The sequence below is a fragment of the Arachis ipaensis genome, chromosome B4, assembly GCF_059453495.1.
Source record: "Arachis ipaensis isolate K30076 ecotype BB chromosome B4, ASM5945349v1, whole genome shotgun sequence".
Taxonomy (NCBI): domain Eukaryota; kingdom Viridiplantae; phylum Streptophyta; class Magnoliopsida; order Fabales; family Fabaceae; genus Arachis; species Arachis ipaensis.
In genome coordinates this window covers 10,154,424-10,165,794 of record NC_142439.1, presented here as the reverse complement: position 1 = coordinate 10,165,794, position 11,371 = coordinate 10,154,424, and the positions used below count along the sequence as shown (strand labels likewise).

Genomic DNA, 11,371 nt, shown 5'->3' with positions numbered 1-11,371 from the left:
TTGCCAAAGATTTCCACCATATCATAATTGAGTTTAACTCCCAGATGGCGATTAACTTTGTTGAGAATGGCTTCTCGACTATGCACCCCTGCTACACTCTTTTATTAGACATCTCCCTCCATAGGAATCAAATCCAGCATGTTGAGTTCATCCACACCCTTTAGGTCTCCACTTATTTGATGTAGCAACTCCTAATATTTACCATGCTTTCTTTATTTGACTACTCAGGCTCCTTTAGGACAAGAGGCACTTTATAGTTTGTTTTTCTGTATTTTGTTTCCTTTTGGGATCCCTGACCCCCTTTCTTCCAACAAAAAAAAAATGCCATTTGTTATAGAGTAATTAGTGTCTAACCTAAAAAATAGATGTATCGTATAATTTAATCGATAGAAAAATATTTTTATTTGACCTAAATATGAATCGTTTAAATTTATCTCAAATAATACTTTTTTTTACGTCCTATTTAAACCTTAACACTCTACATCAACATAGTCAAATGGCGTGAAGACGAAAAATGAATTAAAAGCTAATTTCATTAAATAAAAAATTTGAAACAATTTATCATTTTATTTTTATCTTCTATCAACTAGTAGAAATGGTTGAATATTCAAATTCACTGAAATATATAACTTATATAAATGACATGAAAATTATTTATTTGGATAAGCTAGATGGAACATATAGATGACGAACTAAGAAAACCCTACTAAGTATCTTAATTGTATTATTCAGGACAATAAAGTAGCCAATCAAAATTTATATAAAAGATTGTTACAAACATATCATAAGACGTAATTTCATTGGATTTGTCGTTGTTCTAGTATAAAGTTGATCTGATAGGAATTGAGATCTAGCAGAATTAGGAGATTTTATTGATGAATTAGGGATTGTAAATCACAATCCCTTATCACTACAACAATATAGATTATTTTTTAGGGTTATAATGTGTAAAAGAAAATTAAAATTTGTCAAAAAAACAAATTTTGACACTATTTTAACTATGAAAATATGTAAATAAAAATTGTCAAAAATAGTATTTTTAACATATAAGTGATTATGAAAAAAATTTAAATCTTATTTTGATAAATATTGGCTGTCAAAAATAATTTGTTAGAAAATTTTGAGAACATATTTTCTGTGATACTTATTAATTGTCAAAAATACTATTTATTTTGACACTTATTGACTATAAAATATTTTCAACAAAAAATTTTAACAAAGAATGAAATGAGATCTTGAAACTAAAGAATAAATTGAGATTTTGAAGATAAAGAATGAGTAGTATAATCCTAAACTGAGAGTAGTGTGATGTCAAAATTAACAGAGCCCAAAGAAGAAGAAAAATAGTGGAGTAAATTAAAAACAAATGAGTATCAAAATTGAGGAGTAATTCTCTACGGTCAAATTATTTATCAAGAAAACATAGAAAAGTTGACATTTACGATATTTGTCAAAAATATATATTAATTTTGACATTTAATTATGGTGTTAAAAAATAAAGTGTTAAAATAACTCTATTTTCTTGTAGTGTATTGAAATACACTGTTGGATCTAACCAACTTTAGAGAGAATTTTCATCTCTTGAAATAACAAACTGAATAGAATTTTCTAACTAACTAGAACTAACTAACCTTTAGTATTTATAGGCAGCAGTTAAGCCTAGAACTACTGCTCCCAACCTACTAAACTAACTTAAAAGAGTTAACCAACAGTCAACCAGTAACAATTATGAATTAAGTAGTGAAAATTCAGCTTATCTACTCCTTACCTCTCCTCTTATAAACCAATTGAAACCTATTCCTATCATTACTCCCCCTAGAAAACTACCGTGTCCTCAAGGTGGAACTCTGGAAAAGAGCGTCGCAGCGCGGCAGCCTCCTCTCGGCTATCCTCGTATGATGGAAGACCCTGTTAACGAACCAAGTACTCTAAGGAGCCATCCCCTGCTAACCTAGATGCTAAAATACACTTGGACTGCACCATTAATTCGCCATCCTCTGTCATCGCCGGGGAAAAACTTGTGGTTGTTGTGATGTCGGGATGGCCTTCTTCAACTTGCTTACATGGAAGATCAAGTGGAGTTTGCACCCATCCGACAGCACCAATCGATATGACACTAGGCCCACCCTCTCAAGCACTTCGAAAGGACCATAAAAGTGACGGTTCAGTTTCTCATTCATCCTTTGAGCCAAGGAACGAATTCAATAAGGTTGTAGCTTGAGGTACACCCAAACTCCTATCCCGAATTCCACCTCCCTTCACTTCCTATCCGTCATTTGCTTCATTCCCTGCTGAGCTTGCACCAAATGATGCTTTAACTCAACTAGAACCGTATCCCTGGTTGCTGTCAGTGCAACCACTTCCTCCACCTGCGACGAATATGTCTCTCCTCGGAACAAAATTAGGGGAGGCACCCCATAAACGGCCCGAAATAGGGTAATGCAGGCTGAAGCATTAAAGGTTGTGTTAAACCAATATTCTACCTATAGTAACCATTCCAACCACCTCTTCGGATATCCACTCACAAAGCAGCTCAAGTAAGTCTCGAGGCACCTATTCACCACCTTTGTCTGCCCGTCTGTCTGTAGATGAAATGCGGTGCTGTATTCAGCTTTGTGCCCACCGCCTAGAATAATTCGGATCAAAATCTGCTCATAAAAATTCTATCTCGGTCGAAAACAATGGATTTTGGAAATCCATGAAGCTTCACCACCTCCTTAATGAAAACTGCAGTCACTTCCTTAGCCGAGAAAAGGGCGTGATAATAGTATAAAATAGGCATATTTTCTCATCCGGTTGACCACCACAAAAATGGTGTCCATGCCTTTTGCCTTGGACAAGCCGACCACAAAATCTATCGTGATATGTTCCCATATTCTCTCCGAAATCGGCAAGGGCTGTAGCAGTCCCCCTGGCTTAAGTGTGGCATACTTGCTTTGTTGGCAAATGGAGCAAGTGGCCACATAATCCTTCACCCATCACTGTATCCCCTTCCAATAGATCGTTGTATTCCCTTCAATTTTTAGTGGTATCTGCAAATTGGAAATATGTAATAGTCATTGCAGTCTTAAACTGCAAGAAAGCCATTTATAATAACTAAAGAATGAGAGAATGAATTATCAGAGGGCTTATTCCCCCTTTTCTTTCTAGGTGGCATTATAGCATCATTTGTTCTAGCCAACCCTACCTAGTGGGATAATGGATAAGGCTTTGTTGTTGCTATTGACCTATTGTTGTATTGTTAAGCACATTTGGAATTGTATTTTGTCAACATCTTTCAGTGCTTCAAATGATAGGGAGGGTATGTGAGCTGAATTCGCTAATAACACTGCTCTTCCTTGATAGAACAACCTCCCTTTCCTTAAGAAGTAATCAGGGAAATCCTCAGACCCCTGCTGCAAGGCAACCACCATTTTCTGCAGCTCCGGATCTTCCTTTATCTCAATGTCTATACTGTCCCAAATATTTATGTGCACTACCGAGACAGCCTTGGCTATAATTTGCCACGAAAGAGCATTCGTTGCCTTATTTTCCAGCCACAACCGGTACTTGATGTCGAAGTCTAAGTCCAACAACTTTGTTGTCCACTTAAGGTGGGTCGGATCCATTAAATGTTACTCGGTGAGAAACTTCAAACTCCGCTGGTCTATAAGCACCATGAAATGACTTCCTAGCAAGTAATGCCGCCATTTCTAGACAGCAAGCACCACCGCCATCAATTCTCTCTCGTAAGCTGATTTTTGACGCGCTCTTGGCGATAATGCTTGACTGAGAAATACAATCGGGCACCCCTGTGGGAAGGGTTGCTATGAGGGATTTTAGTTGTTTAAAGGCTACCATGGCTCTAGCGTTCCATTCAAAAGCATTCTTTCTTGTTAAATCTTTCAATAGTTTGGCAATGATGTCATACCCTTGCACAAACCGCCGATAGTACTCGGTGAGGCCCAAAAAACCCCCACAAGGCACATACATCCTTAGGGACTGGCCAAGCAAGCATGGCTGCTGTTTTGCTAGGGCCTGCAGCCAACCCTTCAGCCGAGACTACGTGGCCTAAATACTCCATTGAATCCACTGCAAAAGTACACTTCTTGGCATTTAACACAAGCTGATTGGTGGTGAGAATGCAAAATACTTGCTGCAAGTAAATAGCATGACTCTCGACATCCTGGCTGTAGATTAGGATGTAATCAAAGAAGACTAACACGAACTTATGAAGCAGCGGCTTAAGGATGTCATTCATCAATGCTTGAAAAGAACTCGGCGCATTGGTTAGGCTGAAGGGCATTACCAAGAACTCGTAGTGTCCCTCATGCGTTCGGAAGGCAGTTTTGTGAATGTCCTCATTGCGCATCTTAATTTGATGATACCCGGACTTCAAATCAAGCTTGGAAAAAATCGCCGCCCCTACGAACAGTCCCTGGAAGTTTAATGTAACTCCATTGCACCTACCCTGACCCCACGAATTTCGACGATCAGCCACCCTCACTCGGAACATAGGTGTAGTATCTATGACCAGGCCCAATTATGCTGCAATTTCCGGTGCTACGAAGTTATCTGAGGCCCCACAATCAACCAGCACCTTCACTCGATGCTCCTTCACCTCTGCCCACGCCTTGAACGACCTATGGTGGGGATCGGAGCATGAAAGTTTGAGTTCCAGCTACTCTATTGTGTCCAGAACAGCCTCGTGCTCCAACCAGCCCCCTTCCTCAGCCTATAGTTTCATGAACAGTAGCTTGAACTCCTTGTTCTTGCATACATGATCTGCTGAGTACGGTTCATCACAGAAGAAACATTCCCCCTAACGGGCTTTGTCCTGTACTCTTCGTTGCTGAGATATCTCAATCCGCGCTATCGCGAGGGAACCGTCGTCAACTCTGCGCCCTTGTTTGCTGCAGAATTGGATGTTGTAGCAGGGTGCATAGCTTTGGTGGCATGTGAATTGGCAATGATGAAGTTGGAAGATGGTGGTTTACTGTGTCCTGATACTCCTTACAAGGCAGTGTTGTGATTTTCTACCTTTTGTGCCAGCTCCATCAACTCATCCACTAACTGATATGGAAAAAGTTTACATTCTTCACCCACTTCCGGTTTCAGCCCGTTCAAGAAGAGGTCCATTAGCAAATCCGGCACGATTCCGCAGGGAGGCCACGCGTGAAGCACGAGCTGATCGACATAATCCTGGACCGAGTTCGTCTATTTCAGCTTCAGCAGCGTTTGATACGCACTCTGCAGCCGTTCCGGTTGAAAGTGCCATAGTAGTGTTGCATTCCTCATTGAAGCACCGGCGCCGTCGCCTCCCACCACCTAAACCACGTGAATGCGCAACCTTCCACGGTGAACGTCGCCACCGCGAGTCACTCCTCTTCTGGCACCGCTTTGAGCAGGAAAAACTCCTCCATATGTTTGATCTAGGTCATCGTGTCCTCATCGCAAAAAATCGGGAGTTCTAGTCTTCTCCACTGCTCCGACGCGGTTCTGCTTCCTTGCGAGCCGTCGATGACCTGGTGCGACGTCGGAGAACTCCAGTCGTGGAGGATCCGTGCCCCTTGCTCCATGGAATCCACATGTGCATCGATCCTTTGCAACGTCTCCTGCAACGTGCGACACAGATCTTCAAATCGGTCAAAATGCAATTCCATCGCATCCAATCTCCCTTCATTTTGCGTGATCGCAGTTGCACCATTGACCACATGTACCAAGATCCATGGACTTCTGATACCAGTTAATAGGAACTAAGATCTAGCAGAATTAAGAGATTTTATTGATGAACTAGGGATTGTAAATACAATCCCTTATTGAAATATGTTGTTGGATCTAACCAACTCTAATTTTCTTCTCCTGAACTAACAAACTAAACAGAATTCTCTAACTAACTAGAGCTAACTAATCCCTAGTATTTATAGGCAGCAATTAAGCTTAGAACTACTGCTCCTAACTTGCTAAACTAGCTTAAAGGAGCTAATCAGCAGCCAACCAGCAACAATTATGAATTTAGTGAAAATTCATCTTATCTACTCCTTACTTCTCCTCCTATAAACCAATTGAAACCTGTTCTTATCAGAATCCTTTGAGAAACTGGTATGTTTGAGCTCAAGAAATTACCAATAGCAACACATATTTCATCAAGATAATGATTGCCACAGTAAATATTTCGCATGAGAGGTTATTCCTTCTACACACAACATTTTCCATTTTGATTAGGGTTGATCCAATCACATGACAATACCTATCAAATCCACACTACTAACTATTGTAATATAGATAAATTGCACAACAAATGAATTTAGTTAATGCATTATTCATCTTATGAACTTTCTGATAGCGAATTACATTGTATAATCTGAATACAATTATTCAAGAATCGTTCACCAATCTGTTCCCAAATCTCTGGAAATGAAGAGATTGTCAACGTATTGGAGTACAGGTGTACATGCGGTGACATAATTTTGCATTAGGACTCTGGCTGTCGCCTCTGAAAAAAGAAAGAGAGATTATAATTAAGTAACGAGAAAGAAAAATAAGCATCATGATATCATAAATGCATATGTTTACTAACAAGATTTGAATAACTAGAAATACTTGCATGTTCCACACTTCTAAAAGCTATTATTAAGTACATACATGGCAAGTTGCAACAGCCCGGTATATATACCTAAGACATGTGATTGCCAACTTTAGAAGGCACGAAAATGTCAACTATTAACTATTCCTATTTCATGATAAATAGATTTCAATAAGAAGACCATCTAAGCCTTGATTTATTGGGTGGGGTCTGCCAGGATACATGGATCAATTGAGGTCATAGTGCTCTATTATAAATGTAATATGTATTAAACTATATATATTCAAATCCCCTTTCAAGAAATAAACTTCAACTTACTTCCTAAGAGTTTAAACTTCATTGAATGTAATAGCAAAACTTAATTCTACACTTACCATCCTCATTGAATTTCACCAATAGTTGTTCCTTCGTTGGAAGGGTATACAACCCAGCAGAAACAGCCTTCCTGATAGCCCATCCATGATAAGGTGCCAATGCCTTCTCGTAAGCCTTTGAAGCTGGATCCCTAAGGGAGCTTCCCCTGCCAAAACAAATAAAGAAACTCGGATCAATAACAGGCTAACACCGAGTGATTCTGCCTGTACAAATACACATTGCAAAAAGAATAAGTCCATTAAAAGCAAAAGGAAAAAGGAAGAGAAAAAAGAAAAGGATCATGGAAGCAATCATCATTAAGGAACATTTCATGATCATAGTATTTTAATTACTATATTTGTTTTAGCCTGTGTCTTTAAAACTTGTCTGGACCAACTGATGATTGTTTAACTGCTCAATTAGACTTGACCTACTGGCCACTTTCATGGTCAAACACACCAATAGCATCGATGGCACTCTACCACAAAGATTTAGCTTCCATACTTCTCCCAAAACCAACAAACCTAGTCAACAAGAACTGATCCTTTCTAGGACACATTGAAAACTCACCACAGATTCCATAGAAGATTAGCCATGGAGCAGCGCAAAAATCAATGTGTATCCAATTTTGAAGTATCGTGAGTGTTAATTCTATTGAGCACTACTGTCCAAAAAAAGGATTTCACCTTCAAGGAAGCTCTGACTTCCAAATAGGAATTTGAAGTGAGATTTAATCATTTAAAGAAAAAAATCCAGAGGACTCACAGGGCCAAGACCTTTTAACCAAGGAGATAGAATAAGAGAGTCAAGGATACCCAAAATAATTATAAGATCACTAGATCAGAAGTTCGTGGAATCATGTATGTAATGAAAGTTCTGGTTGGGAAATGGTGGAGAGAAGATAATCAATAAATATGAAGAAAAGTTTATACTAAAGGAGGAGTCCCCTAACCGATGGTCATTGCCTACCTTCATAATAAACCACTTTCTTAGCTTCCCAAGATTGTAGTCAGCAGTAGACTTATTTTAACATAGGGTAGCACAATGCACAACCATCATGTGTTAACGCCGGTAAAATAAAATAAAATATAATCCCCAATAATCTTAACAGGTTTAAATCCTCAGAAGGCCTCCTACCTCTTACAGGTACCAAAAAATAATCACAAATAAGGATAAATTTAAAGGGAAAGCATGAAAGCTTTTGTTCATCTTTCCTTCTTTCCCCCTTAACTAGGGACCCGGATTAAAAAGCAATCCCCTCGTACAATAATTTGCTCCCTCTTCATTTTTTTCCCACTCTATTTTCACTCTTTGGTGCCTAGCATAGTCTTAAAATTGTTCAAAAGAAATATAGAAAATTGTAGATAGAAGAAACTTGCACAACACAAACCACAAAGCTAACTATAGAGCATGGGTGATGTACATACTCTGCAACTAACATATACTCAAACAGCAATCTGATCATGTCAAGTCCGCGCTTCACTCTTAGCAGATTTCTTGTATGACTACCTGCCGTCCTCACACAATTGTTCTGCACATCTTGATCAATCATAGATTGCAATGTCTTAATGGAATTCGATGCCTCTGCTAGATCTTGCACCTGTTATCATCAAATAATCAACTAGAGCTTTGAAACAACCCGAATTGATAAATCATGCTAACTAATAGCATACAGTTCCTACTTCTAGTGTTGAGACCACATGTTGAATTTCCCTATATTTTTCAATATCATTACAAGATGAAAGTAAATTACAGAAACATTACTCCAATCCAAACTGTCCCATTTGTTTTCTCAAGAAGAATAAATTTTCTCATCCCAAAGAAATAACATTTTCTTCATTTCTAATTATATACAGTGCCAAGAGAAATGATAAAAAGAGATTCAAACCCCCCAAATTCAGCAATTCCATCACTCCCAAAACATAACAAGATTCAAAATTTCGAATTCCCTTTTCTAGTTACAGCAACGACAGCTAAACAAAAAAAATCAGCAGCATTTCAATCAACCCCCCCCCCAAGAAAAGATTGGGAAAATGAAACCCTAGATCACCGCCAATCTCCACATAATCAACCGGTAAAGTTGCCAAATTTGGTTCACAAAATAATTCTGGGGGAGCATAACAACGGGAATTGCACGTACCTTGGCGACAAAATCCTTCTCAGCGAACATGAAAGCGATGCCCAAGCAACCAAAGAGAGGGCAGACGTGAGTGCAGGCACGTGAGAAGGGAGCGAGCTCCATATCCGCGCTCTTCGAATCTTGGGCCACGGAAGCCAAAACCTTGAATGCGTCTGAGATTTTCTGCAGCGGTTTGTCGTCACCGTTGACCGCCGCCATGGAAAGAAGGAGGAGGAGGGTGGTGGGTTGAGTTGCACGCTATGTGTTTGTTGTATTGCGTCTTAGAAGAAGAGGAGTGGAGAATGGAAGAGCGATTCTTGGCGGCAAATAGACGCACCAATTAGTTATTTAGTTAGCACAGAAAGAGAATATAATTTTGTTTATTTTTTTCAAAAGTTTTTTACTTTTCATAGATTTTGTTATCAAATTGATTTTTCTGTTTTTACTTTTTAAGTTATCAAGTTAGGAGCCAGTTGAATTTTAAATTATAAATGAAGTGAGTTACTTGTTCAGTTGTCCAATTAATAATATTAAAATTGATAGAGGAAGTAATTTGATTATTGGATGAAAATTATATGATCCATTTGATTGCTATTCTTAATTCTGTAAAATAATGGTAACTATCAAATTGGTTTCGTCGTTTTGATGAGATAAGTCTTAAAGTTTGAAATTACATTCGAATTTCATAATAATTTCTCAAGTTAATAATTATTCATATTTATTTTTAAAATTATACTCACATCTCGTATTCCTCCTTGAAAATGTACTCAAAATAGTGTCATTGAACAATAACGATGGAAAAAAATGTCTCTGTATATATTTTGGGAGGGAGAAAAAAAGGTTGGATTAACGTTGAAAGAGGGATTAATGTATTCTATAATTGAAACAATGTTCTTTGCCACAAATTAAGCGCCAAATTAAATACTGCGTGTTTAGGGATTATCAGCGTATCAGAAACGAGTCCGTATCATTAATTTTTTAATAGTGTTTCGTTGATAAAAAGTGTTTAAAAGACGATTTTAAATTTTAAAATACAAATTTAAAAGTGAATATGATAACTATTAACTTGAGCTTTAGAAATCATTTTAGACTTATCTCATTTCATACAATAATTTGAACAGACCAAATTGATTAAAATATTTTTAAAATTGATTACTAATTTTTATTTTCCACACAACAACTAAATTGATCCTTTTAAGATATTTGAATAGTTGAGGATTAAAATCTATTACGTACGCATATTTTTTTGAGTTGTTGTGTTTGTGTGTCGGATACATTTTAGACACAACACTCATCGACTTCTAACACGCGTGTTTGTTGTGTCTAAACGTGTTTTAATAAAAAATAAAAAATTTTTCTCCGAACACACTTGAACTAGGGATGCACATGGTTCGTCCCGGTCCGACTCCAAACATTTTAGGAACTAGTTTGGTGTGATTTCACCGGGTAAGAGTCTCAAAAATAGATTCGGTCATTATTTCGGGTCGGGTTCGGATCAAGTCGAATCCAGCTTCACCGGATCCATGTGCACCTTAAGGAACCAAAAAAGATATATATGTTTTAAATTAATTTTAATATTATGTTATATTAATTATAAATTTATTGTTTTATTTTTAATCACATTTGTTAAATTAGAAAATAGATCAAAGAAACATCAAATTAGAATTTATGGACAAATTCTATAACATCTCAAATTTGTTTAAAAATTAAGTAATTAATTATTTATAAGTTATCATATTATATTGAGATTTTGTTTTTAAGAAATCTATTTTTAACAAAAATAATTAAATAAAATTTTATGATTATTGAAGTTTAATTTATATATAACTTACTCTATTAGTTTGAACTATTTATTAAAAACTATTTTGATAGACAAAAATTAAGTTAATCTTTTATAGTTATTATTATTATTATTATTATTATTATTATTATTATTTACTTCTTTCTTTTGGCCGAAGCCATTAAGAAAATATGAATAAAGAAAAGCCAAATGTGGCTCATTTACAAGTATGTATATATAGATATAACTAATGTCATTAAGGGACTAAGAAAGAAATGAACGTGACTTGCATGCTATTATACTTATATATATATACTCATGACACCTAATAATATTTTCACACTACAAACTATCATTCATTAGCATCATTTTCTTTTACACTTTTATTCATTATAGCCGAACTTTTTAGAAAAAAAAAAGAGAAATAAAGGTCGTGGCTTATATCTATACATATATCTATGCAACCATGACACACGTTACATTCATTTAATAACCAATGACACCTAATAAACCTTACTACCACAAATCCTTTTTAATCACCATCATCACTAAT

The 11,371-nt window shown here is 36.8% G+C and overlaps 1 protein-coding gene across 1 annotated transcript; it reads right to left on the bottom strand.

Annotated features, from left to right (window-relative positions):
- Positions 1-6,285: 6,285 nt before the first annotated feature.
- On the bottom strand, positions 6,286-9,449 carry ACD11 (Glycolipid transfer protein (GLTP) family protein). Its single transcript, XM_016342222.3, has 4 exons — positions 9,060-9,449; positions 8,347-8,519; positions 6,940-7,085; positions 6,286-6,475 (listed from the first exon to the last, which is right to left on the bottom strand). The coding sequence occupies exons 1-4, from the start codon at positions 9,255-9,257 to the stop codon at positions 6,369-6,371; spliced, it is 624 nt and encodes a 207-aa protein (XP_016197708.1). The 5' UTR covers positions 9,258-9,449; the 3' UTR covers positions 6,286-6,368.
- Between the last annotated feature and the right edge of the window lie 1,922 nt (positions 9,450-11,371).